The following is a 26,856-nucleotide window of genomic DNA, read 5'->3' as shown; positions in this document are numbered from 1 at the left end:
TGTTTGGTGTTCCAGCCGCGGAAGATCATTGCGTTGTCTGAGCAAAGAGATAACGCAGCATTTGAAAACGGAAACTTGGCTTTCAGGATTCCTGAGTGTCCTCCTTCCTAACTGTCCGCTCTCCTCTCAATCCAGACATCGCATACTTAAAACGTGGCACTCACTGCACTTCCTCTCCCTCAGTGGTCTGGTCCCCTGTCTCTCCTACGGAGTGGCCCAGGGAGAGTCTAAAAACAGTTTATTTGGAACAGGACGCAAAGCACAGTGCCCAGGGAATTTCTGCCCAGCTTCACAAAGAGCGAGAGGAAATTTTTGCGCCTTGTTTTCTTTTGGCTGAGGGACTTTCTCATTGAGCGCAGGCCCCTTGGCCTGGTAGGAAGAAGACGGGTTCCCCTGGGTTGGCACCTGGCAAGTTTCCAGAGGGGGCAAAGCCACGTGAGACGCCTGGTAGCTGGGGCGGGTGGAGTTCCCAGCCACGGGCTCTCGGACAGTGCGTTGGCTGAGCATACACAGCTGAACTGCCATTTGATGCTGTTTCTAGAGATTCAGTCTCAGCCAAAGGATTCCTCAGAAGGAAAGCTGAAACGGTGGTGTTCCTGATACGGGGAAAAGAAGAACAACCCCCCCACCCCGCCCCGCACCAAAAACACCCCACGACAGTATCGAACATAAAGGCACTTTATAAAGCATTTCAAAGGTTTATCATCTTCCACCGTGGACATCTGCACATATTTGTTGGGTGAGTTTTACTCCCCATGACAGGTAGACTATCCATGAAGACTTGGAAGGATGCCCCGGGGGGGTGGGGGGTGGGGGGCGGGAACTCAAAGAGGCTTGTGGAAAATTCCAAAAGACAGTTCAAAAGATCCGGTCCAGGAGTCAGCAGGGGATCTTTGTTTTGTGGTCACACTCCCCATTTCCCCACCCCCACATCCCCCTTTCCCAAATAGGAAATGATTCTAGAAAGACAGCTCGTAGTTGGAGGTCAAACGTGGCAAGCCCCCAACCCTGACATGAAGGCACGTAGGAGAGTAAACATAACACCCACAAGAAACAGAGCGTTGCTTTTGCTTGTTTGTTTGTTTTCTTCTTTCCAGCATCGAGAGTGTTTCTGCGTCGAAAATGTTACGCTGGAAGGCGGGCTGATCCGTTAACACCGTCTGGGGTTTGCGGCAAAAGTTCTGCTGCTTTACGAAGACTTCCATCTGATTAAAGAAAACACCGCATGGACCACGTACAGCAGAGTGGCCACGTAGGAGAACACCTGAAACCAAGATCATGGCCATTAGTGGGAGTGCATGGGGAGAGGGCGACGCGTGGGCCATTGACACTGAGCCAGGCGATGACATGGCGCTTGGGAGTGACAGACTGGAAGGGTGCGGGCCGCTGCTGCTTCCTATCATTCCCGCAGATATCCTTTCCTGCCGAGCCCAGATGTGGCCCCAGAATGCTTTCAGCACAGGTCTCCAAGTGACCTACCAGCCCACTGGGTTTGGGGCTGCAAGGTCAATTATCTGTCATCACACGTCATCATGCTGGTGCCACGCAATTGGAAACGGGGGCCCTCAGAGACCCCTCAAATGATACCACTCTTCATGGGAAGCTTCCTTCCCCCACATCTGTGAGGCCAGAATCCACCAGCTGACTCCACTGGCCTTGGCTAAGAGAATATGAGCACCTGGGTTTGCTGGCTCTGGTTAAGGTCTGGATGCTGTCTGGTCATCCTCAGACTCCTGCGAGAATGTTATTCTAGGAATCTTAATTTCACAAGCATGAGCAAGGGTGCCAGGCTCATAGGAAGTAAGGACCTGGGACGGGGAGGAGGGACTGAGGCTTCTGCAAAAAGGAGGGGGCTTACTGAGAAAGCTTCTGGAAAGATCCAGTCAGTGTTTTGGCACTGGGAACAAAGGCCCTGGAAATGGGGCAAACGGTCACTTTGTCCCTGTCAAGGCCCTGACTTGCGATGTTCACATGGGCCCCACCTATTCCTATCACCCTACTCTGGGTGGCTGGCCTCCCTGAAGGCTTGCCTGCCCCCAAGTCAAATATCTGCACCTGGTTTTGTGACCTTGGGTGTTGGGGTCAAGAGTTTCCAACCCAGGCACAACATTAGGGCAGCTACGGTTCCATGACTCTTGAAAATGCCCATAAACACCAGCGGTCATCATGCCTGCTCTCTCCCTGCCTCCACACATGGGCGAACTCCTCACCCTCATTGGCCAGAGGCAATGAGTAAGCCGAGTTACTTAATAACCAATATAAGGGAACTCATCCGGGAACCCTTAACTACCATCTGAGAGGAGCGGTTGTGCCTGAGTGAGCAGCACCCCCAAAAAACACCTCTCCCTGTCAGATGGGAGCAGCTGACGGATGCGAGAGCCCTGAACAGAAGCTGTCCCCAGCAGTGACAGGAAACAGGCACTTATTTTCCAAGTGAGGTCAAGCAATGGCACCCTGGGGACACTGAGAGCCAGGGACGTGAAGGCATATACTTAGGCCTTCAGAAACGCCTCTCCCTAAATGGCTGCCATTATTATTCCCGCTTTCCGCAGAAGTTTCTAGCTGCCCTCAGTTAATTCCCACCAATCCCAGGGATCCCTCTGACACAGACTCTCTGCTGCCTGCAAAGGAAAGAGGGAGAAGCTTAGCTTTCGAGACGGGTCCAACTAAGTATCACAGAGAGGGGCGAGAGGCAGGCCAGATGCTCTCAAAGGCCAGGAATGTGCGGGAGAAGGTCTTGAGGTGCCTCCCCATTCCCGGGCTGGCTACCCCCAGGAAAGGCGTGTTGTGGTTGGGCAGGATCTCCCCTGTGCACTCATACAACGGATATTTTGAATAGAAAGATGTGACTTTACATGAACCGGGCTTATACATCCCCTTCGGCCCAGGGCATCGGCCGGCTGGCAACATTTTGATTCTTTTTTTTTTTCTTTTTTTAAAAAAAAATTTTTTTTTTTCAACATTTACCTATTCTTTGGGACAGAGAGAGACAGAGCATGAACGGGGGAGGGGCAGAGAGAGAGGGAGACACAGAATCGGAAACAGGCTCCAGGCTCTGAGCCATCAGCCCAGAGCCCGACGCGGGGCAACTCCCGGACCGCGAGATCGTGACCTGGCTGAAGTCGGACGCCTAACCGACGGCGCCACCCAGGCGCCCCTTGATTCTTGATTCTAGCACTCTCGACTTTGCCTGGGCATGCCCGTGTAGATCTCATTCAACTAACAAAAATGGGAGGTGGGGGGGAGACACGATCACTTGTGGCGTGGACAAATCGAAGCCGGTGTAGCCACCAGTGGAATGATATACAGCAGTGGGAATAAACATTCTACTCTCCATCCAAAAATGTAGATGAGCTTCACAAATCTAAGGTTGAAGGAAGGAAGCCAGACATAAAAGAATACACGCTGTGTAACTCCATTTACGTGAAGTTCAAAGGCAGGCAAAACTGAACTAGGCAGCTAGAAATCAGGATGGCGGTAATCTTTTGTTTGGGTGCACGGTGATAGCAGCAGCAGGACAGGAGGATTCTGGGAGCTATTTATGATGTCCTATTGCTCAGTTTGGATGCTTGTTACACAGAAGAGTTCACGTCATGGAGATTCATCACTTGGGACACTTGTATCCCACTCAACTTCTCTGGATGTACGTTGCATTTAGGAAGGAAGAAAAAGAGAAAAGTTGGAATACAGTAGATCACAGTGGTCCTCAACTAGAGATCTGTCCAGGGGGCAGAGGCAGTAATTCACCCTATCTGGGTCGTCCCATCACGTGCTGACCCACTAGCCATGTTCCATGCACATTTCACTATTATCTGCAATAATTTTATGGAAATTGTCAAACGCCTTGCCGCTGATGTCTGTTTGGAGAGAAGGCCTCTGGGGTTGGGATAGGGGGAGGGATGAGGCTCTCTAAGGTGACGGGAAATGAAAGAGAGTCATTTGAAGGATAACAGAGGAAGCGGGTTACCAGCCTCCCAAGGGAAGGAAAAATAGCCAACGTGCTTCCTGGCTGTGTTAGTATTTAGAAAGCAGCCATCTTGGGAGAGGAGCCAATATGGGAGACATTCCCACACTGGGGGACGGCTGAAAGGGTGCCAGGGACCATACAGTGGCCATGTTTCTGGAACTGGAGAGTAGGCTGGGAGCTTAAGGGGAACATGTGGCTTCCCTGGGACAAGGGACCCGTAGACAAGGTTTTCCGTAACTTTCCTCCAGACCCCACCCTCTGGAAGCAGGAGGAACACCTTCACCAAACCCCTTCCTAGAGCCCAACAGTGCCCGTCCCTGTGGGTTTTCTCTCACCCTCTACTCTATTCTTTCCACAAAGTGGGGACAGTACAGTTTTGGCACCCGGAGCTGGCATCTTGTGATCTATCATCACATTTGACCTCAGGATTTGTAGGATTCACAGGTCGACCTCTAGAAATCTGAGGAGCGTGACTTCCTGAAGCTTCTTCCCTATTTTTTACACCTCACTCACGGCTAGAAATACACCTGATATCGCGAGTTTGCATGCTGGTGGGAGCCCACACGTGCAGAACTCTGGAAAGAGGTTTTATGAATCAAAACATTCTCCTCCTCTCTGTCATTCTGATTCATCCCATTAAGAAGAAAATCCATTAAGAAGAAAATTGGTGGACCTCGAAGTCCACCAATGGGTCTGGTCCCACAGTTGGAGAACGCTTCTTTTAGAGCTCAGAGGCCCGCGTGCAGCCTGCACCGTGGCCACACACAGCTGGCACCCCCATTTGTTCTGCTGACGGGGCGAATGAGGCTCAAGCCCCCGGGCCACCCATTGCTTGCTGTGAGGCCTTGGAAGAAGGTGTTCGATATGTCTGTAGTCCTGAGGGAGTCGGACAGGAATTACCGTCTCATTTCACAGATGAGCAAGCTGACGCACTTGCTCAAGAAAGTGGTGGAGGCCTGAGCTCTGGCCCCTCCTCCTCCAGCAGGTTCTCAGAGCTGCTAGGCAGGAGGCATCATCGGGAAGAGCTGAAGTCCTAACTGCGGCGACAAACACCCACAGCTGGGGGGTCTGGACACGCTGGGCCCAGAAAGGCTTCTCCACAGCCTCAGTTCCAGAGCCAGGGCTTGGGGAGACACTGGCTACTCCATTTTCCATCCCTGACCTCGCTGCTTCCCCGAGCCTGACTGTGCTTTGAGGGAGAGCCAGGAGACCCAAGTAGCCAAACTCACGCTCCAAACAGGTGCTGAGAGTGTGGATGGGGGAGCCTGGGTGGCTCAGTCGGTCAAGCATCCAACTCTTGACTCCAGCTCTGGTCGCGATCTCAACGGTTCTTGAGTTTGAGCTCCACACTGGGCTCTGTGCTGACAGTGAGGAACCTGCTTGGGATTCTCTGTCTCCTCTCTCTCTGCCCCTCACCTGCTCATTCTCTCTCTCTCTCTCTCTCTCTCTCTCTCTCAAAAATAAATAACAACTTAAAAAAAAAGTGGTCACCTGCCCTGGACACCAATAATTCCTGGCCACCTTGGAGCAACGTATCCATGTTTTTGGTGTCCCAGTTCTGCATCTGTGAAATGGGTATAATAAGCACACCTACACCCTAGTGTTATCGTGAGAGTTAAATCAGATCGTTTACGGAGAGCTCAGACAGTGCCTGGTGCTCACGGTCATGTCCCTTCTGCAAAGGCATGGACTCCTAGGCCAGCCCAGGCCTGGGCCGCGCAGCACTGAGCAGAGAGGGCCAAGGGGAGTCTTGGACACATGCCCTCCCTTCTCCGGGGCTCCGTTTCTTCAGGAATAAGGGGAAGGTTTCATTCCTTCGGGAAGTCAGTGAGCTGAGAAACAGAGGGGAGGGCCCAAACAGCCTTCTGCTGACCCTCCATCGGTGGGCGGTGGGAACTGGGAACGGGGGTCAAATTGCCTGGGGGACTCACCACAGCAGAGATGTTTTCATGGTAGTGTTTGTAGGTGTAGCCCTCCTGCATCCCGATGGTGGCCAAAGCTTCCAGGACAGAGGCGCTGAGGTAAAACAGGGCAGCAACACAGTGGTAGGCTGCATCCTGCAGGGTCAGGAAAGGCCATCAGAGAGATGGGCAGCTGTGGTCCCAGCAGGGCGTGGCTACCAGCCTTGTCCCCTCCTGGCATGGCTCAGGTCCCGCCCTCATCTTCCGCTACTTCCTTTGGGAAGGAAGGGCCTTCCTCCCCCCAGACCCCTGCCCCATCCCCCCATTACCATAGCCCAGCCCCCTCCTCGCAGAGCTGGTTTCATCTCACTGGTTTGGGGGCCAGAGTCAGGACTTAAGGGAGAAGGCACGCTGCCTTCCCTTGAGGCGGGATCAAGTAAGAGGTGGGCGCAGGGAGGGGCAGCCTGGGATCTAACAGGTAGAAATTGGCTCTGGCCCTGAGAAGTGTCATATGTGGTCCAGTCTCAGTTTAGATGTGGCCTCGGTGACCAGTGTAGGGTGAGAGGCCCAGGCCATTTCCACTGTGGTTTCGTCTTGTTATTGTCAGGTTTTTGGGGGGGAGGGGGGGTGGGGGAGCTCCAGGAATGTTTAAAAGCAAGAAAATACAAAGCGGGGGTTTTGAGTAGCTGGCATTTGGAGGTGATTTCGAAAAGTCTCCGTAGGAGGCCTTTGGAGAGTAAAGGCCTGGCCAAGTGGCCCTGCCCTCTTCCATGGTAGGTAATGGCCAGGTGTCCCACGCATACATTTTACCCCCTTCGTGGGCCTTAAGGCAGAATTTACGCAGTATTATGTCCACGGGCCATCCCTTCCCTCCACCCCCAAGCCCCTCCTTGGGGACCCTGCTTTAGAAGGTCATCACTGGACACTGGCCAGTAAGCCTGGCTTCACACAGGGCAGCCAAGGCCAGCCTCCGGGACCCTGCCCACCCCCAAGATGGAAACCAGCCCTCCTGGACGTTGGGAGATGCCAGCAGGCACCTGGCAGGTGCAGGTGGCACGGGGAGGGGTGGTTGGGCTGCTGGTTATCCATGAAAAAGGCAGTCATGCAGGAGAAAACAGAGCAGGCCCAGTGGGAATTGGGCAGCGGCAATCCAGCTCTGCCTTCACCTTCTCCTGACCTCCTGGCTGTGGGGAGCCCTCAGAGCTCTCCCCAGCGCCGAAGGGCTGGCCAGCTGAGCCTTGGAACGTGGCTAGGAGACATCTATGGGCAGCCTCACCTAGCACTGGAAAAGCCAGCTTGCCAGGGGAGAGGGTCCAGCACCCACCCACCCACCCACATCAGCCATTCCGGGCTGGGACTCACCAGGGTGACCCAGGAAGTCTCCCCGCCGTGGGCACCAACTATGTACAGGATGAGCAGGGCTGTGGTGGCCATGAAGCAGAACACAGACACAAACATCACCCAGCCCTGGACCAGGGGGATGGGCACCAGGGACGAAGCAATGAGGATCCACACGAGGCCCCCAAAGACCTGCAGAGGGAGGGAGGACAGGGGTGAATAACAGAGCAGGAGAGCCCATACCCAGGAAGGGCCAGACCTACAGGTCACACTGGGGCATTAGGGGCCGCAGAACAGGAAGGAGGCAGAGAATGGCAGTGGGCACTTTCCTCACCAAAAAGGATTCTTTCTTCCCCCTCAAGGCTCTAGCCTGCACTGACCCAGTCTTCCCAAGCCCCTGCTTGCCTGCCTTTGTCATGCCTGTTTTAAATACAATTTCAATTTTTTATTTAACGAAAACGTCTATCACACTCACATGCCAGGCACTGCCCCAAGCACTTGGCAAATATGAACTCAGTTCATTCTCACAACCCTATGAACGGGGTACCGACCCATTTGTCAGATGGAGAAACTGAGGCACGTGGGCGCCAGGTAATTTGTCATCCCAAGAAAGGACTTACCTCATCCAGTGTTATCATTATTCTGAGGTGACATCCTAGATTAAATCCTAGTATTTTGACACTGAAATATCGTTTCTTTTACGAAAGGTTAGCGACCAGCAGATTCTTTCGGTCTTTACTTGGCAAAATAGATTGGTCACGCTATGTCATAAGCATAATTTTTTAATTTGTCCCCTTCGATCCCCAAGCCCAGGAAGTGTTCTGATTACTAGGGTCAGGGCTGGAGTGGAGAGTCACTTCAGGTGGCCTAGGACGGGCATGGGAGAAACGCTTCCCTGCCGTTATCCGGAAGACGCCCCTGTTGATGTCCGAAGGCTCAGTGAGTGCCATGTTTTCAAAGAGGTTCGTAAGGACAGTGTAGGGGTCCCGGCTCCCCGGGGACAAAGGCGCACAAATCCAAGCTGGGACCTTCCGTACTTCTTTCTTCCCCGGGAAGTCAGCCTCGTCCACCGTCCCTCACCCAGATAAGGCCGGGACGCAGGCGGAGGGGGCTCTGTAGTCAAAGGTCTCCAGGGTACTTCGAGCATCCGGGGCTGTGGACGGGCTGCCCTCCTAGTCCTATGCCCCCTGCCTTGTGAACTCAAACAGTACCTTGATTCCACCTCCTGTACCTGCTGCCCACCTGCTACGTAAGAGACCACTGTCCCTGTAGGTGTTCTCTGAGCCTCTCAGCTGAGAAGCATCAGGAGAGAATCACATTTGAGTAGACAAGTCAGAGCAATGAAGAATCTGGAGTTATCAAAACCAAGCTGGGCCTAATGAATCAGATATGGGCATCGCTGACCAGAAAACCTCCTCTACTGTGGAATCCGAGGGTGCCTGAAGGCCCCGGCAGAAGCAGTGGGACACATTTTACAACTTGAAGTCATTGGAGCAAACAGAGAAATACAGCAGGTAAATAAAAATCCTTAGACCACTGTAACATAAGATATGTGTGTGTGTGTGTGTGTGTGTGTGTGTGTGTGTAGATTTCATCCAGAGTTGCCTTTAAGATCACACAGATTGCTTGGCCTTTTCCATAACGGGCCCTGACAAAGGGACACGAACATGCCAGTGGCTGAGAACTTGGATGTAGGAGGCCCAATTGTGGCATGGAAAAGTGGGAGAACTCGGCACGCCTGTGTGGAGGGCAGAGGCAAGGGCCTGGGATGCTCCTCTCCTGACCATCCAAAGTGGACCAATCTCAGTTAGTTCCCTGTTCATATGGTCTCAGGGAGCCCTGCCCTTCTCCTTTGCAGTGCCCAGCACAAAACAGGTGCACTTGTGACAATATGGCACTATCCCCGACCATGTGATGGAGGGGGTGAGGTCCCCCTTGCTCACGGCTAACTCCCAGGTGTGGGACACCTTCCCAGCTGTACATCAGTGTCTGAGTTAACTTGCCTTCAGGGTCTCCGGTCAGATATATGGGTAAACTGGAACGATTTATGCGCCAATCCCAAAGGGACAGTTTGCATTGCATGTGGAGGGGAGAGCGCGGTGTCAGGGAATCCTGTGGGGGACTGGGTGCCTCAGAGGTGCTTGTGGGTGGCCAGTGGACATGGCTGTGAGGAACACTGAGTGTCACATCAGGAAATGAGTCTTTTTCTTCCTTTCTTTTTCTTCCTTCCTTCCTTTCTTTTTAATGTTTATTTCTTTTTGACAGAGAGAGAGAGAGAGAGAGAGAGAGCTCAAGCAGGGGAGGGGCAGAGACAGAGGGAGACACAGAATCTGAAGCAGGCTCCAGGCTCTGAGCTGTCAGCACAGAGCCCGACACGGGTCTCGAACTCACAAACCGTGAGATCATGACCTGAGCCGAAGGACGCTTAACCAACTGAGCCACCCAGGCGCCCCAGTGATTCTCTTTTTCACTCTCTTTGGTTTTTCTAAGGCAAGAAGGGCTTCGAGTTGAGCCAGGGGTCTGGAGCTCCCCGAGAGCGTGGACTCCAGGAACGGGTAGGCAAAGGCGAACTGGATAATGACGCTGTTTTTATTTTTAAGGTAATGACACAGTTATTTCGGACACAATTAACTGTAAAAAACATATGAGGTAAGTTGTTGCACAGGTGGTTCTGGAAATGGCAAAATCTGAGAAGATGACTCTCAGACTGGTCTGCAGGCTCATGAAACTTAACCTCTTTCATCTAGGTGTCTCCCTGTGTGGCTTGGGGGGCGGGGATCGAAGTCCGAGTGAAGCCACCGCATTGAGGGCCTGCCACGGAGTCCTGAGTACGCACCAGGTAGCTTGGATGCTGAGGTTCTGGCACCCAATGCCAATGCAGAGGGAAGCTTTAAGGTAATCCAGACACTTGACCTGCTTTTGGCTCTCTCTCTCTTCTCTCCCTCTCGCAGGTTCCTGGAGCCCATGGTAAGAATACCTGTCCATAGGAGCAAAGCCCACCCTGGGTTCAATCCCAGCCCCTGCCCCTTGGTAGACCTCGGGACCCTGTCCTGCCTTTGGGTGTATACTACCTTGCAAAGATCCTTTTAAAAATTATGCTTTTTCTTTCTTTCTCTTTTTTTAATCTTTATTTTGAGAGAGAGACCGAGTGTGAGCAGGGGAGGAGCCGAGGGGAAGGAGACACAGAATCAGAAGCAGGCTCCAGGCCCCGAGCTGTCAGCACAGAGCCCCACAGAGCCCGACGTGGGGCTCAAACTGTGAGATTCTGACCTGAGCCGAAGTTGGTCGCTCAACCGACTGAGCCACCCAGGCGCCCCTATGCTTTTTATTTCTTTGTGTGGTTTATCTATAGCAGTAAGTTTCATAGTAACATGGTGGGAAGCAATTCTCTTTTAGACAGCTTTAAGGAGGTATAATTCACATACTATACAATTCACCCATTTAAAGTGTACAATTCAATGGTTTGGGGATATACACAGACATGTACAGCCATCATCCTCAGACCAATTTTAGGGCATTCTCATCACCTCAAAAGAAACCCGGTAGGGGTGCCTGGGTGGCTCAGTCGGTTAAGTGTCCAACTTTCGATTTTGGCTCAGGGGATGATCTCACGGTTCATGACATTGAGCCCCACGCGGGGCTCTTGCATTGACAGTGTGGAGCCTGCCTGGGATTCTCTCTCTCTCTCTCTCTCTCTGTCCCTTCCCCACTCTCTCTCAAAAATAAATAAACATTAAAAAAAAAAAGGAAAAAGAAACCCTGTGCCCTTTAGCTATTGTTTCCTTCCCTCTCTCTCATCCCTAAGAGGCCACTAATCTACTTCCTGCCTCTGTAGATTTCCCTATTCTCAACTTTCACATGAGTTGAATCACATAGTAAAAGATGGGCTTTTGCAACTGGCTTCTTTCCTTTAGCATAATGTCTTTCAAGGCCAGCAATGCTCTCTCAAGGGCACCTTTAGAAAATGTCTCCACCATCACAGCACGTCCCACGGTCCCATTCTGACCCCCATCATTTGGGGGAGGGGAGACACTGAGTGAATGTATCCCATTTCTCTGGAGCCTCCAAGCCGCAAACAGCTGAGGAAGCACTGATTGAGGTTCCTAAAGCAAGCATGCGGCGGTCCTGCCTGTCCCTGGAATGTATTTTAAGTCACACATCATGTGAAGGTAAGGTCCTCACAGCACGGATGAAGTGATTAGAACCCGGGGCGGGGGGGGGGGGGGGGGGAAGAAGACTGGTAGGGGCCTGTCCTGCACCCCTCACAGCCCTGCCCCTTGGGGTACCCGGGGCGCGGTGGGGGGGGGGTGGTGAGAAAGGTGCAGCCGCAGCTGCAGGAAGGGGCCGAGGACAGGAGGGGTAAGTGGAAAAAGATGAGGCTGAGCCGAGGAGGGAGTCTATTCCCAGAGGCACGTCTGTGGAAACGGGCCCTGCTCTCGTGAGAAGTCCATTGTGGGGGCCCGTGGGAAGCCAACAGCTGCGCATGCGTGGAGGTCTCCGCTCTCAGCCGGCCAAGGCCAGCGCCCCGCAGCGCCCGCACCCCGCACCCCGCCGCGTTGGCACCGCCAGCGGCACGCTCGCGCTGATGGGGCGCTCCTCCCAAGCCGCTGGCGGAGGCCGCAGCAGGAGCCAGTCTCTTGGGCCTCGGCTTCCTTATCTGCAAATGGCAGTTTGCAGCTGTGTCTCCCCACTGCAGGCTGGGGCACCCTGGCCGGCACTGCGGGTGTGAGTGCGAAGCTTCTGGCGCTGTGCCCAGCCACAGCGGGGGTGAGACACTGTTCACCCCGGAGGCCAACAGCCTTCAGAGACAGAGGCGGAGGCAGCCAGTTTACAGTGCAGGGTGGCAGCCAGCCCTGAGTGGGCAAAGCGGCTTGGACTGGTGCAGGGCCTCAATCGAGGCTTGAAGGGGGAGGTAGACTAGCTGGTTAACTGGGCCTAAGGGTCAACAAGGAGTGGCTTTCTGGAGGGAGGAAGGATTATAATATAATATAATATAATATAAGTAATAAATATATAATATAAATAATATATAATATAATATAAATAATATATATAATATAAATAACATAATATAATATAAATAATATAAATAACATAATATATAAATAACAAATATATAATATAAATATATAATATAATATAGTATAAATAATAAATATATAATATATAATATAATATAAATAATAAATATATAATATAATATATAATATAATATAGTATAAATAATAAATATATAATATAATATAATAATATAATATAATTAATATGCCAAGTCCAGAGAATGCTGAAGCAGGAGTGAGGGCTTCAGAAAACCAGGGAGCTGGGCATAAGGTAGGCAATGAGAGGGGAGAGTGGCTGGAGATGGGGCTCAAGAGGGGGTGAGGCTCAAGACAGAACTGATTGCCAGGCCAGGGTGAAGGCCTTTAAGGCCCCATTGCGTGGAAAGCTGGGGTTCAGTGTGAATCATGGGGCAAAGCCAGTGCCCGCCCCACTTCACCTACGAAGTGTGCAGAGAGCAAACAGAGAGAGCAAGCAGAGCACCCACACCCGGGGAGATAAGGCATCTTGGGCAGGGAGCAGTCCACCCCATCCTGGCCTCAGGACCCCACTGGCCAAATATTTGTCAAGAGAAAGGGGTAGGTGAGGGTTCAAACATTTCCCTTTGTAAAGAAAACTCCAAGCAGCTCCCAGCTCCCAATGCTGAGAAGCAGTCATTTTGAAACACAAGTGCAGGCATGACCCCAGTTTCCATTCGTCTCTGTCAACAGGCTGGACTTCCCACCACCCAGGTCACCGTCTCCCATAACTGAGATGGTGCCGCTGGCTAAGGTGGTGGCAGAAAACGGTCTCTAAATTGGGCGGCCCGGGAGTCGGCTGCATTGAGCTCTCTCTGTGGGGTCCCGATCCACATGTTGGAAAATGGGGGTGCGTCTGGGCTAACGCACACGGTTTGCAATCCTCACTCTACACGAGAATTGCCTGGGACAACCTGGAAACACAGTAATGCCCAGGGTTTGACTCTCAAGTGGAGAGAAGGAGAGTTATAGCACATGGAACAGACGTCCCAGGCTGTTTGCCAAAAGCCTTAGAACCCATTTCCACAACACGAGCCGTTAGATTATGTTCTGGTAATTCCTATCAAACAGAATACCAGCTGGCTCCTGTCTCCAGTGCCCAGCTCGGCTGTCCCGTGGTGCCAGTTGAGACACCTCTCCAGTTCCTGACTGGGCTCTGGGAGCCCAGGGGCAAAGCTCCCTTACCTCCCCTCTCCTCAAGCTTCAATCCCTGTCTTGCCTTGAATATGAGATTAGCTGGTCCTTGGGTGTCAGGCAGATGTATCTGTGAATGGGAATGCGCTGGAGATCTGAGGCCCCTACCCCTGCTGTTTCCGGACTGGAAACCGCCTGTTTTTAATTCAGTCCAGTTTTAGATGCTGAGCAGGGTCGAGGTTCCCTAAGAACCAGGGGTGATATAAAAAACCAGACCAAAAAATTGCAAAGACTTAAACGAGTTTATAAATCGTGGCCTGCCCAATCCAATGATTTTTGTGGAAAAAAATTTCCTCAGGAGACAGTCTTCAGGGGAGCTCTTGTGTAAACTCAGAGAAGCTTCTTAATTTTTCTTTTGGAATTAATGCACAGGATTAGCAGGCTAGCATGGTTAAGGGTGTAGACTTCAGAGACTGAGTTACCAAGTTTCAGTCTCAGCTCTGCCACTTACAACAGGATGGCCTGTTGTCTCTGGGCAAGTTACTTAACCTCTCTGATCCCTATTTGAAAAATAGCGATAACAACAGTGCCTACCTCATGGGATGGGGGTGAAATGGGGTTATGTCTGTGGAGTGCCTGATAGATGGTATGCAGTCTGAGCGCTTGCTGTCTCAACTGCCATATGATGAGGCAAAGCCTCGTCTGTCACCATGTGAAAATTCCAGTAGGTCTAGGATCTCAACATGCACAATTATCCACTCCGAACCCTACTGGGACCCAGAATTTAATAACTTCAGAGGTGCCTGGGGTAGCTCAGTCAGTTGAGCATCTGACTCTTGATTTCTGCTCAGGTCATGATCCGAGGGTCGTGGGATCGAGCCCTATGTTGGGCTCAGTGCTGAATGTGGAGCTTGCTTGGGATCCGTCTCTCTTGCCCTCTGCCCCTCTTGTGCACTCTCTCTCTCTCTCTCTCTCTCTCGCACAAGTAAAAATAAAATAAAATAACTTCAAAACCATTAAAAAGAGAAAAACTGGTGATCTTCTAGAAATCTGAAGTTGAGAAAAATGTGTCTGCCTTTGTGGAAGGAAACACAAAGGACATTAAAAAATATGAGAGAGGCTTCCTTCAAACAATGAGCCTTGGTTCCAAAGGGGGAGAAAGGAATCCTCCAGCACATTCTTGAGATTCGTGTGGTGTTTCCATTGCTTGACCAGGGATGAAAGAGTTCTGCATCCACCATTGTGCAGTGTTTCTGCTGCACAACTGGGATAATCGAAGTCAACTCGGAAGAAATGCTCAAATTCTCTGGATGTTTTTCTGGATATTTTGCTTTGTCAGGGTCTTCACAAGCAGACACTTTTCCAGTAACAAGTCAAGGCGTGAACTAAAGAGGACTTCCCATTCAGGGCTTTCCACATACACACATACGCCTTGGAGCCCCGCATCGGAATTCCCAACGGCTCTGAGGGCATGGTGTGTGTGCCCTGAAGGCACATCTGGACAGGAGTTTGTAATTCAAACTCTTGAGGAGGAGAGGAAACTTATTACCGAACACAGACTGTGCACCTAACACTAAGCTGTCTTACCACTTTGGTCAGGCGGTCACAAATCATCTCCCCAGGAAGGCAAAGGAAAGATGGCCACACCAGAGGAGACGGGTCCCAGCTGCTGTGAGCTCCGAGCACTTTGGCCAACAGGCCGGAAAGTAACCTCAGTTTGTGTTTCTGGAAAGGTCCATACTCGACTGGACTATTTCAGTAGTCAGGGGTTATTGCAATGCCAGACAGGCATGTTGTGTAGGTGGTCTGACCAGTACAGTAACTGTGCTGGAGGAGAGACTCAACCAGCTCTAGGGTTGGGTGGCTAAAAAGATTCATCATTCTGTGAGTTAGAGCAGAGGGTATTTGTGTGTGTGTGTGTGCATGCGGGTGTGAGTGTGTGTATAGGCTGGTTATGGATGAGCTGTTGGAGAGCAGGGGAGTAGCAGCAAGGGGAAGTCAAGGGGACAGAAGCACCAAGTGGTAGGAGAGGGCGCAGAGCGAGGCCAGAGGGAAAGACCAAAACCCCAAGACCCTGAAGGCTTTCCCATACTTCCCTTGGCTCCTCAGAAAACAGGTCTGAGAGGAAGACGGGGGACTCTTCCTGTGGAGACAAGATGGCCAGAGGCACACATGTGGGGCTTATGCCAGCTTCTCTGGTTCTGGTGTGAGCCCCACCTGCCTGGTGGAGAGGAACTCGGCTCCCAGCAAGTCGAAGGAAAAGCTCCCTTCGCTTGCTCCCTTGCTCACCCACTCATTTATTTGTTCATTCATGCACGTAACAGATGCTGAGCGCCCCTGACCGTGGCCAGTAAGCACCGAGGCGGGTACACCTACGGAGGTAGACCTTATCCAAAGACACGCACTAAAAACAGAGTCCATCCCTCCCTTCCAGTCTTGCTGCCAGGCTCCACTGGAGCGCCTCTGGTCCGCCAGGGGCAGAGTCAGGTCCAGGTAAAAGTATCGGGACCCCAGTGAGGGTGACCAGCTCAACACCTCTGCCTGGGAGAGGGACAGAGCCCAGCAATTTGAACAGATCCCTTATTCTTATCCTATAAGGAGGTGTCTGGGGGGAGGGATCAGAAGGTTTTCCATGTGCAGACCCCTGCCCCCCTCTGTCAACTGACAAGGCAGCTTATGGGGAATCTGACCTCTGAGGCTACTCCCAAGGCAAACACTGGGAGTGGTGTTGAGGCCACCTGACTCAGTTTACTAGTGCAAGTTGCTCTGCCCTCCTGGCCCCTTCATCAGCAGGCTCATCCTTCCAGAGGGACACATCGTGCCATTATCCCTCCCAAGGCAGGCTTAGATGGTGTCCTTTTGTCTAATCTGAAGGTAAGGCCAGGACTCAGGGGCCTGGAGTCGGTTTGTGAAGAGGGAGATAGAGACTTGAGATTCAAAGGGATGGGGGTGAGTTCAGGTCTGCCGTCGACATTAACATGGTGGGTGTGGACTGAGAAAAGGCCCCTGTCCAGGCCTTCGATCCCACCTCTCTCAAGTCCCGGGGAGATCTCTTCCACAGTACCCATTACCCCTGTACTTCAGGCACTGGCCACTGCTCACTGATTAATGCTACCTCCTTCCCTATGCGGAGGACAGTCACTCATTCCTGAATGAATGAAAAGTTCTCTCGGGTCCACAAAGCTAGGGGCTTTCAGATAAGCATGTCCTCGTGTGAACGGAAAAGTTTCCTAACCACACCTACACCCAGGGGCTTTACCCAGCGGGATAAACAGAAACTAGGAGATTCCATGGAAAGTACCAGCAAGCTACCTATAAAAGAGCAGCAAATCCGTGCAACTACTAGACCAGACGGGAGTGGCTTCAGTGCAAGAAAAACAAAAGGTACTAATGGGAATTACCAAGGAGGATAGCAATTTGGTGAGCCACCGAATAAAACAGGTGTGGATTATGCAGGGCAGGGAGAAGGAACCGGCCACCTACAGGGCCCGGGGCTTCTTTTCAGGGTCCTGGGGGTTCTTTCTTGGGAATCGGTGGTAACTGTCAGTTTCACCTTCCATCTGTCCTTGACTCCTCTTGTGATTCATAAATATTAGCCAGGTGGGAGGCGAGAAGTTAGCCCCTGTCCTACCCATGCAGGCTAACGACAAATGCTTCGGGGTGCACAGTCTGTGCTGGGAACATGGCCGGACTTAGGGTCCAGGCGGGAGACATACCCCAAGCAATGGCCTGCAATACAGGTGCCATGTGGCAGGATCGGGGTGCTCTCAGGGTGGGCACCCCTGGTGGAGGTATGAAGAAAGCCCAGGCCTGAAGGATAGAGGACTTAGTCCCACCATGCCATCTGCACTAAAGGAAGACCTCGAATGGAGACCAGTGGAGGACTACGGGCTGGTTCTGGAAAGAGTCCTAGGACACAAAAGCAAGGTGGAATCCTTCCTGCCAGTCCCCTCCACCCAACTGTGCTCGGCTTATCACCAGCCACTGGGCAGGATGGAGGCTTGGGGAGGTGAGGGCACACTTTTGTGCCAGAGGCTGCCCTCTTCCTGAACCAATGCCCTTCCAAATGGTGATACACTGACACTGAAGACAAATCATTTTTGGAAGGCTTAATCCCAGGCTCACTGGTAATTGGTTCTTTCCCCTTGGGCAGACGCAGCAATGTGTGTGGCACTGAGAAGTCACAAAGCTGGCACCAAGCTGGCAGGGTGGTACATGAGAGGGGCTTAAGATATCCCCCGCCTCTGAGGCAGAAGGCAGGGCAGGACTGCCGGGGCCTCCCGTCCCCCGGGCAGGTCAGGGGCAGGCTGGTCAGGGGCAGCTCTGAGCAGGGGAGCCAGAAATAATCAGGCTGCTAAGAGGGCCCTACAGAGGGTGGTGTCTATGCAGTCCTTGATGACCCCAGAGACACGGCAAGTGGGCCCTCAACAGCCCCACCCACTTCCAAATCTCACGCACCCTTTGCCTCTACACTGCCTGAGAAGGGCATCGAAGGCAAAAGGTGGCGTGGGATGGGTCTGATGGTCCCCACCGTGCAGTTATTTTAGCAGGGATTGGCTAGTTGCTCTCAGAGCAGGTGTTTGAGTCATTAGAAGATTAATAAGAGTTGTACTTAATAGCTATTCAGCAGTTACTACGTGCATCATGTTATCTTAAGAGCTTTGTGCATAATACTCCTCACATCAATCCTTGAGGTAGATGCTGTTATACCCCATTTTACTGATGCAGAAACTGAGGTGCAGTCACAGGCTCACATCCCCACAGCTGCTGAGTACCAGCTCTGACAGGCTGGCTGGGGAGCCTAGGGCAGTTACCCAAGCCCACCCACAAGCAGGTCACCGTGAAATCCCGCCCACCCACCATGTCTAGGGTCCCTTTGGAAATGGCCCCGAGGACAGCCTCAGAGAATGATAAGAGACTAGCCCATTAGCCTTCACCCTGCTCCCTCCCAGCTGCCCTGGGTCCAGAGAGAATTGCAAAGGAGGTGGCTTCTGGAAGCAGGCTTCCCCTCCCCCACTCCTCCGCCTGCTCAATGGGCTCTGTTCTTTCAGAGGAAAAGAATACCAAGGTTTGTGTTTAAGACCAAAAAACAAGCAAAAGGTCAGAACGTTGAAGGACATCACTCTCTTCTGCAGGCACAGGCCCGTGGTTCTCATCCCCGGGTCCATCAACAGGATGTTTGTCATGACCTGCACCCCCCCCCCCTCACTCCCCGACCCCTACTAACATGCCAGCTTTCACTTCCTTCCCCATTTGCTCCATTCCTGGACTGTCTACCTGTGCCCCACCCCCCCTCACCCCTTAAAGCCTGGATTCTGGGTTCTCTTTAGGCCTTCTTCAAAGCTGGATCCAGGAGTTTTAGGGCTATCCTTCTCCTCTTCCTGCCCCTTCCCTCCCAGCCCAACTGCATTATTCTAACAGGAATCCGGGGCTATGGTGTGGAATTTCAGGTCAGCTGAGCCTGGCCGTGCCTCTTCCCACTGCCCGTGCATATCAATGTGTGATGGCTCACGACAAGGCTTTTCTTTTAGCTCCTACATATTTTTCTCAGGCCTTAGGGAGTTGTTTTGCCCTGATGTGGGCAGAACATTAGCTATTAATGAGGTGGGAGTGGTAGAGAGCCTGGGGCTAAGCATGGCGGAAAACCAATGCCCGTACATGACCCTGGAAAATAATCATGCGGCTGGTGTCCAGCAGGAGCCAACTAGGAGCTAAACCTTTCCACCAGAATGTAGAAGGTAAGTTGAGGCCCCACAATGCAGAGAGTACCAGGAACCTGCTCCAGGACCCCAGGAATAATCTGAAGCCTGTGAGGGGTCAGTCTATACTTGTCCATGGCATTAGTGCTTTAGGGTCTTGGGGCGTCGCTCATTCACTCACTCACTCACTCACTCACTGTCCTCACATCCATCAGCACCGCAAGAGAACACCCGCTGGAATATTTTAGTGCCCCTCTCTGGTGGCCTTTGGTCCAAACCACAATGTCCACTATGTCCAGGGACCGCAACTTGAGAGCCCAGAAGGAAGCCCCAGACAGGCTTGTGTTGGGGGTGGAGGTGGGGCTCAACGATGAGTCCATTAGGACTTAGCCCCCTAGCCCGATGCAGATCTCCACTGGCTGGCCCCATCCCACCTCAAGGCAGGCCCCTTGTGGTCCAATCCCCAGCCCCCTGCCCCACCCACAGCCCTTCCCTGAGGATGTGCCTAAGCCCAGAGCAAAGCCAAGCCATTCCAAAGGCTGTGCAGAACCGGCTTAGGCTGGCAGCACAAGGCACTCCCCCCGCCCCCCACACACAAACTTTGCAGGGCACGGCAGGTGTAGGTGCAAATAGTCAGCCTTTGTCCCTGGCCCACCTTGAGTGACCCGGTGAGAGCTCTCCCTCTCCCCTGCAGTGGCGTCTGGGATCCTCCCACTCTCTCCTGAAAGCACTCAGAGAGAGAGGATGCCTCACATCACTCTGGGTATGACCCCATCTGCATCAAGGTGGGGAACGACCTATGGAAAGCAACCTTTTTCAGTGTAGCATGCGTGACCACGTGGTGGCTGAGCCCCATCATCACGCTAGGCAGTTTCCAGAGAACAGCTCAAAGTCACTTTCTCCTGATCAAAGCAGTCCTCTGGTCCTCTGGTTCTTGAAAAACCAGAAAAGTCACTTCTCAACTCCAAGAACAAACCCCTCTACCTATACTTCTTCCCCTCCCTGTAGAGAGGAGGAAAGGAGAAAAGCAATATCCTTACCCACTTCTAAACAGCTACAGAGAGGGGCCCCCGACGCAAAACAAGGCCACAGGGCCAGGCTCAGTGGGCACAGCCAGTGAAGGCCACGCTCAGCCGTTGTCCTGAGCTGGCCAGCAGGGTCAGCCCCCACTGCCTGGTGACTATAGAAGAGGTCCCTGCCTGGGGCAGCAGGGAACTTTCCACAGGAGCATAGGGGGTGCCTGCCTTGAACCGAGGAGAATATTTAGGGCACCTGGCTCCCTGCCCCAGCCTCTCACTGAGAACTGTCTCCACTACCCTGTCCTCGACGTGAAAACATCGAGGGGGTGGGCTGGCTTACCGACTGCCCCTCCAAACCTTGCTGAATCAAAGGCTTATGAAATGCAGATTCTTGGGCCCAGCCTCGACCTAGTGACCCAGATCCTTCAGGATGTCTTTGTGACAAGCAGAGCCAGGGGCTGTGAGCTCCCCAGTGGCTCTGAGCTGCCCCTTCACTCTCTGGGGGAGAGAAGGGAAGAAGGGAACCAGGCCTGCCCAGGGCTGCCAGATGGACAGGGCCGCCCTTTCACGATCCTTTCTGCTGCAGGCAAAACTTCCTCGTGGGTGTTTGGGTGAACGCAGAAACCTGGATGTGACTTGCTGTCACTACAAGAAGTGCCACACTGGAGACTGAGTTACCAGGGTAAGCTGCGCACCGCCCCCCCCACCTCCCAATCCGGCTCGCGCCTAGCCTCAGTCTCCTCCCAGCTCCGACAAATTAAGTTTCTGTGATTCTACATCTCTTATCTCCTGTGAGTTCTCCTGCTGTCTTCTCCTCGTAACCAGAAGGTGGGCCACCCACCAGAAAACTGCTTTCCCATCCTGCTCCCACCCCACCCGCACCGCCCAATCCCGGCTCTGTAGGGCCGCTGTTCCCAGGCAGGTGAAAATCTAGGGCAGGTCTCGGGACTTGTCTGGTCACTCTCAAATAATGAAAGTCCCCAGTCACTTTGGGTCAGGGAAACGGCCTCATTTTACTGTGTCCGGTTCACTGGAAGAGTCACAATGACAAGCCCAACCCGCGTGCCCCACCCCCCGGCCCCCGCCCTGCTCCACCCCACAAGGTGCACCCCAGGAGCGGTGGCTCTCAGCAGTTGACTCTACTTGTCTGCGCTCCCCAAGCCTCTCTTCATTCCCAGCCATTCTGTCAGCAGTTTCTCCTCTTTTATAGGCTGGGGAGGAGGGAGCCGAGTTAATGGTTTCATAACCTGTTTTCTGGCATTTCCTTTACAAGTTCTGAAAGGGCGGGGTGGGGGGGGCTGTTATCTCTCCTGGCACTTTGTAAGAGAAGTTTCCTCCGGCTCTGGCCAGGGCTGAGACAAAAAGCATCCTATGTTAACCTTTGTTCTGTGAATGGTGGACCAAGTGTCACGAAGGCCCTGGCTTAGAAGAGAAGAGGAGGAAGAGGAAACAGCCTGCGGTCCCCAGAGGAAAAAACCTTCCTTGGGTGGGGACAGGGGAACAGGCCAGAAGCAAAGCCCTGGGTTTGCTCCCGTGTTGGGAGAGGGGACGTCCCACCCCGAGCCTGCCCATAAGGGGGACACCAGTGTCCCTGTGGCATACAACAGCCGTAAGGCCAGTGTGACTCTGATGGTGCTTGGCGCTCGGACAGGCGGGGTCCCGCCACCTCGCTGGATCTGCCTTCCACTTCCTGCGACGACCCTGCAGCGTTCAGAGGTCTGGAATGGGGGCGCTGGGCCAGGGTGAGGTTGCCATACACCCCCACCCATGCCTCACCGGAGCCACCACCCTTCCCTGTCCCTGTGGGCAGTTTCCTTGCCTTGGGAGGGGGGTGGGGCTCCACCCTGTTCACTTCGGACGCTGGCATCTGTGACTCCCAAGCTATTGGGAGGTCAGGCGTGGGCGTGTGAACTATGACTAATCAATTCAATGGACTACAGATTTTATACATACCCAAGCATTTCACACCCACTGGGTTCGCTGAAAATTACAAATTCTGATGTTATCAAGTGTGGCACGGATGAGGAACAATGGGGGCTTGTTTAGCTCCAAACTTGTACAATTTGGGGCCCTTCTTTATTAAAGAATACAAAATAAGGCAGGGTCTTGGAAGGGACCTGAGCTTAATTACGCTTCATCAGCCTCCAGGTCCCTCTGCTTCTGGAGTATGGAAACTGGAATTACCCTTTTTGGACAGGGATGCGGCGACATCTGGGGAAACAAAAGAGGTGCATTCCCTATGAACCAGGAGGTCAAACCCTCCCTTTGGGAAGAAATCCCCAGCAGGTAACTAAAGAGGCACATACAAGAATGTTCTCGGCAATGCAGCGGCAGAAAGCAACAAATCGAAAATAGCAAAATGTCCATGAACAGCAGACGGGATAAACAGTATCAACCTGTATAAGCCTCAAAACAACTTTGTATGAAAAGCCTGCTAGGTAATGTGTGTGTGTGTGTGTTCTTTTTTCACTTTATGAAACATGAAAACTTAAAATAATGCCATGGGTAATCTGCCCATAGTTAGGTATGCAGTGAAGGTCTAAATAAACCCTGCCCCGGGGTAATGAACACTACTACATTTAGCCTCGAGATTGCCCCAAGGACGGAGGGAAGAGAAGATAATGGTGGAGTTTCCAGTGGGCGTGGTGCCATCTGAAAAGCTTTATTTCCCTCATACTAAAAGAAAATGAGGCCAACTATTAAGATTTGACAAAGTGGAATGATAATTATATGGGTGCCGTTCCTGTAATATGAAATATTTCTTGACGTTTGTGTCTTAAAAAATTTAAGTCTACATAACATAAAGTCAACCATTTTAATATATATATATATATTTTTTAATTAATTTATTGTTTTTGACAGCGAGAGAGACAGAGCATGAGCAGGGGAGGGGCAGGGAGAGGGGGAGACACAGAATCCGAAGCAGGCTCCCGGCTCTGAGCTGTCAGTACAGAGCCCGACGCGGGGCTCAAACCCGTGAACCTCGAAATCAAGACCTGAGCAGAACGAAGTCAGACCCCCAACCGACAGGTGCCCCCAAATTACCCATTTTAAATTGACCAGTTCAGTGGCATTTAATACACTCACATCGTGCAACCACCCCCTCTAACTTCAAAACATTTTCACCACCACAAAAGGAAACCGGGCCCCTTGTCCCTCTCATCTCAGTCCCTGGAAAACCACCAGTTTGTGCTCTGTCTCTATGGGTTTACCTATTCTGGATATTTTATATAAATGGAAGCATATGTGACCTTTCGTGTCTGGCTTCTTTTACTTAGCGTTGTGTTTTCAAAGTTGATCACCTTTGTAGTATGTATCAGTATTTTTTGTTCCGTTCTCTGGTTGAATAATACTCTACTGTATGGATATATCACAATTTGTCTCTCCAGCCATTGCACTGGGGCTGTTTCCACCCGTTGGTTATTGTGAACAGTGCCGCTAAGAACACGCGTGTACGTGTACCTGTTCAGGTCCCAGCTTTTAATCACCTTGGTTAAAAACCTAGGCATGGAATTGCTGGGTCAAATGGTAATTTTTTTTTTTTTCAGGAACTACCAAACTGTTTTCCAGAAGCAGACGAGCCATGTTACATTTCCATCAGCAATGTGTGAGGGTTCTAATTTCCTCACATCCTGGCCAGCACTTGCTATTTCCTTTTTTCTTTTCTCTTTTTTTTTAAATTTTTTTTTCAACGTTTATTTACTTTTGGGACAGAGAGAGACAGAGCATGAACGGGGGAGGGGCAGAGAGAGAGGGAGACACAGAATCGGAAACAGGCTCCAGGCTCCGAGCCATCAGCCCAGAGCCCGATGCGGGGCTCGAACTCATGGACCGCGAGATCGTGACCTGGCTGAAGTCGGACGCTTAACCGACTGCGCCACCCAGGCGCCCCACCTTTTTTCTTTTTTAATAATAATCACCATAATTTCATGTGAAATTGTACCTCATTGTGGTTTTTATCTCATTTTCCTAATAATGAATGATGCTGAGCATCTTTCCATGCGCTCCTTGGCCGTTTGTACAGCTTCTCCGGAGGAATGCCTATTCAAGTTTGTTGCACATTTTCTAACTGGGTTGTGTGTCCTTTTGGATAGAGGTTGAGAGAGACCACTGAGGCACCCTAGGTCTCTCAGGAAGTGGGGGGGGGGGGGGAAGGAGGGAGGTGAGGGAGCAGGGCAAGGGTTGAGGAGAAAAAAAAAAAATCACTTCTCAGACAGCCCAGAGGAAAGTTCCAAGCAGGAAAGAATTATTTCTTCCCGAAGCCCCTACTATGTCAGGTCACAAAACCGCCCCGGGAGGAGTAAATTTCCACTACTCCGTGGTTCTGAGATTTCCCACCTCCAGCCTTCCGCTTTCACTTGGTGGGTTTTGGCAGTGGGGTATCCTCCTGTTCCCACCCAGCAGATCGCCCTGTTTGGCTCTGCCTGGCTGGGCGGTTCCGACCCTCGGGAGCACTCCTTCCCCTAAGCTGTGATACCGAGAGGAGGCATTGGGAGGCTTGTCCCCTCGGTGAGGCCAGCACCCCTCCGCCCCCACCTGCCACCCCCTGCGGCCACCTGAGCCCATTCTTGTCAGGGCGGCAGGAGGACGGGGCCCCAGTCTTCTGCCTGGAGCTGAAGTAACACACTCTTTCCCGATTCTTGTTTTAGTGTTCCTCGAAGAGCTACAAAGGCAGAATCAGCCACTCACGAGGGCAATGTAAGAGACACTAAGGAGACCTTTTGCTGCTTAAAAATCTCCCTTGCCCCATCACACCTCAGCATCAGCCCGCATCTCTTTTGGTTATGAAACTCCTGCCTTTGTAAAGAGTAGCCTCTGAAGGAACCACCCAATACTTATTCCCAAGCCGCAGGTCTATATGCTCTTTTCAGAAATCCAGCGTTCGGCAAGCACAGGCTGACTGCAGAGGAGAAGCACTCAGATGAGCCATCTGGAAAAAGAATGTTCCAGGGGATGCAAGCCCCTCCCCTCTGGGCCTATCCCCTCTGGGCCTATCCGTAAATTGTAGGTAGGGCTGGGCTTAGTGGTGTCCAGAGTTCCTTCTAGATGTCACTTCCTTGATTCTGGCCAGCGCCAGGTTTTGAAGTCATTCTGGATACATCCAGGTTTGGGCTCAACCCAAGTCACACAACTGCAAGGATACGGTGCCCCAGGGAACCTCAGCCCCCTTGGCCCTTTCCTCCACCATCTCCACGGAGACCAGAACCTGCTCCCTTTGCTGTTCACACCCTCCTGCCTCCAATCAGACGGAAAGAAGCCGGGGTCCCGTTTATTTTTACACAGTCAGGTGTGGGCAGTTTCTTTTTCGACCAACTTTCCGGGCGGCCACTTCTGAGGTCGGGGTGCAGGGAAGGAGTCTCTGTGACCTCAACGCACCACACCCACAGAGTAAACACACCATGCCCTCTCCCAGGTAAGGGGCCGCAGCCCCTGCGGAGGTTAGGCTGAGGGCGGTCGGAACTTCCCCACAGGGTGATCACTTTACCAGAAGCCTAGAGTGGGAAGCGCTCTCCGAAGCCGCCGCCGGCGGAGGCTGTGCGGCTCGGGCTTAAGGAACGGCCGGCCAGCCGCGGGTGCAGCGGGGCTCCCGCTGCTCAAGGTCAGCCGAGGCACAGGACCGCTCACGGCCAGTCCCTCTCTCTTCCCCCCACCCGTCGCGCAGGGCAGAACGACTGCAGCGGAGCAAACCACGCCTGTTTATTTCCCCGATCAAAGTTGTGGCAAGTACGGCCACTCGCCAGAAACTTTCAAAAGCCAGAAGAGAATAATCCAGATTCTGCCCCTCCTACGACACCAACCCAATCTCCAAACCTCGGCTGGTAACACGTACTCGGGTTTCTTTTGATTCTTTTTTTTTTGTTTGTTTGTTTTTAAACGAAATCCTAACCCAGGGAAAAGCGGGACGCTTCTCCAAGGACGTCGCCCTCCAGGAAGGGCATACTCGGCGCGGCACCTATGAAGCGGTTTGGGAGCGCAGCTCTGGAACGCGCGCGCTACGAGTGGACCCGGGGCCTGTTTCCAACATCTGACCCATCCTGGGAATTTGGTTTTTCCACCGAGGTCCTGGGGACTGTTTACCCCATTGCCCTTGGCTAGAGGGGGTCAAACGACTGGAAGGTGGGAGGAGAGAGACTTTTTCCTCACTGTGGCCTCGCTACCCAGGTGCTCCGGGGACCCGCGCAGTCACCACCATTCCGCCCCTTCCCTAGCACAGGCGCGGGCGCGCCGGCGACTCACAAACTCTAAGATGAAGAGCAGGTCCGGGAAGGTGGTGAAGACCGCGAAGCCGCTGGGCAGGGTACTGCCACCCGACGCCGCTGCGGGGGCCATGCCGGCGTGCTGGCGTCGGCCTCGGGTCTGGACGCGCGCGGCTCTGGCTTTGCACTGACCGCTAGCTCGCTCTGCGGAACCCAGTGGCCCGGGCGCCCCCGCGCGCGGGTTAAGAGCAGGGAGCTCGGGGTCGAAAAGGGAGGAGCCCTGGTCACCGCCCGCCCCGTCCCCGCCCAGGTCCCCGGTGCGCGCCGCGGGCGCCGCCCTGCCCCACCTGGAGAGCGCGCCGCGGGCTTGCGGAGCTGGAGGCGGGAGCCTGACTCCTGCGACCCACTCCGGCGCCACCCCCAACCCGGAGGCGGACAGAGCCACTTTGGCGAGGCGCTTTGCACGCTTTGCACGTGGTCACCATCCCTTGAGAAAAACAACCGTCAATAGCTAGGCCCCGCAAAC

The 26,856-nt window shown here is 52.8% G+C and overlaps 1 protein-coding gene across 2 annotated transcripts; it reads right to left on the bottom strand.

Moving 5' to 3' along the window:
* Positions 1-660: 660 nt before the first annotated feature.
* MAL (mal, T cell differentiation protein) lies at positions 661-26,571 on the bottom strand. Of its 2 annotated transcripts, XM_043604029.1 has the most exons (4): positions 26,371-26,565; positions 7,231-7,398; positions 5,899-6,024; positions 661-1,264 (listed from the first exon to the last, which is right to left on the bottom strand). In XM_043604029.1, exons 1-4 carry the CDS (start codon positions 26,461-26,463, stop codon positions 1,190-1,192), a joined length of 462 nt encoding a protein of 153 aa, XP_043459964.1. In that variant the 5' UTR covers positions 26,464-26,565; the 3' UTR covers positions 661-1,189. The 2 variants fall into 2 exon arrangements, with proteins under 2 accessions (XP_043459964.1, XP_043459965.1); XM_043604030.1 differs by lacking the exons at positions 5,899-6,024; positions 7,231-7,398 and having other exon boundaries at positions 26,371-26,571.
* Positions 26,572-26,856: the final 285 nt, after the last annotated feature.

This window comes from Prionailurus bengalensis, chromosome A3 (assembly GCF_016509475.1).
Source record: "Prionailurus bengalensis isolate Pbe53 chromosome A3, Fcat_Pben_1.1_paternal_pri, whole genome shotgun sequence".
Lineage (NCBI taxonomy): Eukaryota > Metazoa > Chordata > Mammalia > Carnivora > Felidae > Prionailurus > Prionailurus bengalensis.
The sequence above is the reverse complement of the archived record's forward strand: the minus strand, read 5'-3'. Positions and strand labels throughout refer to the sequence as shown.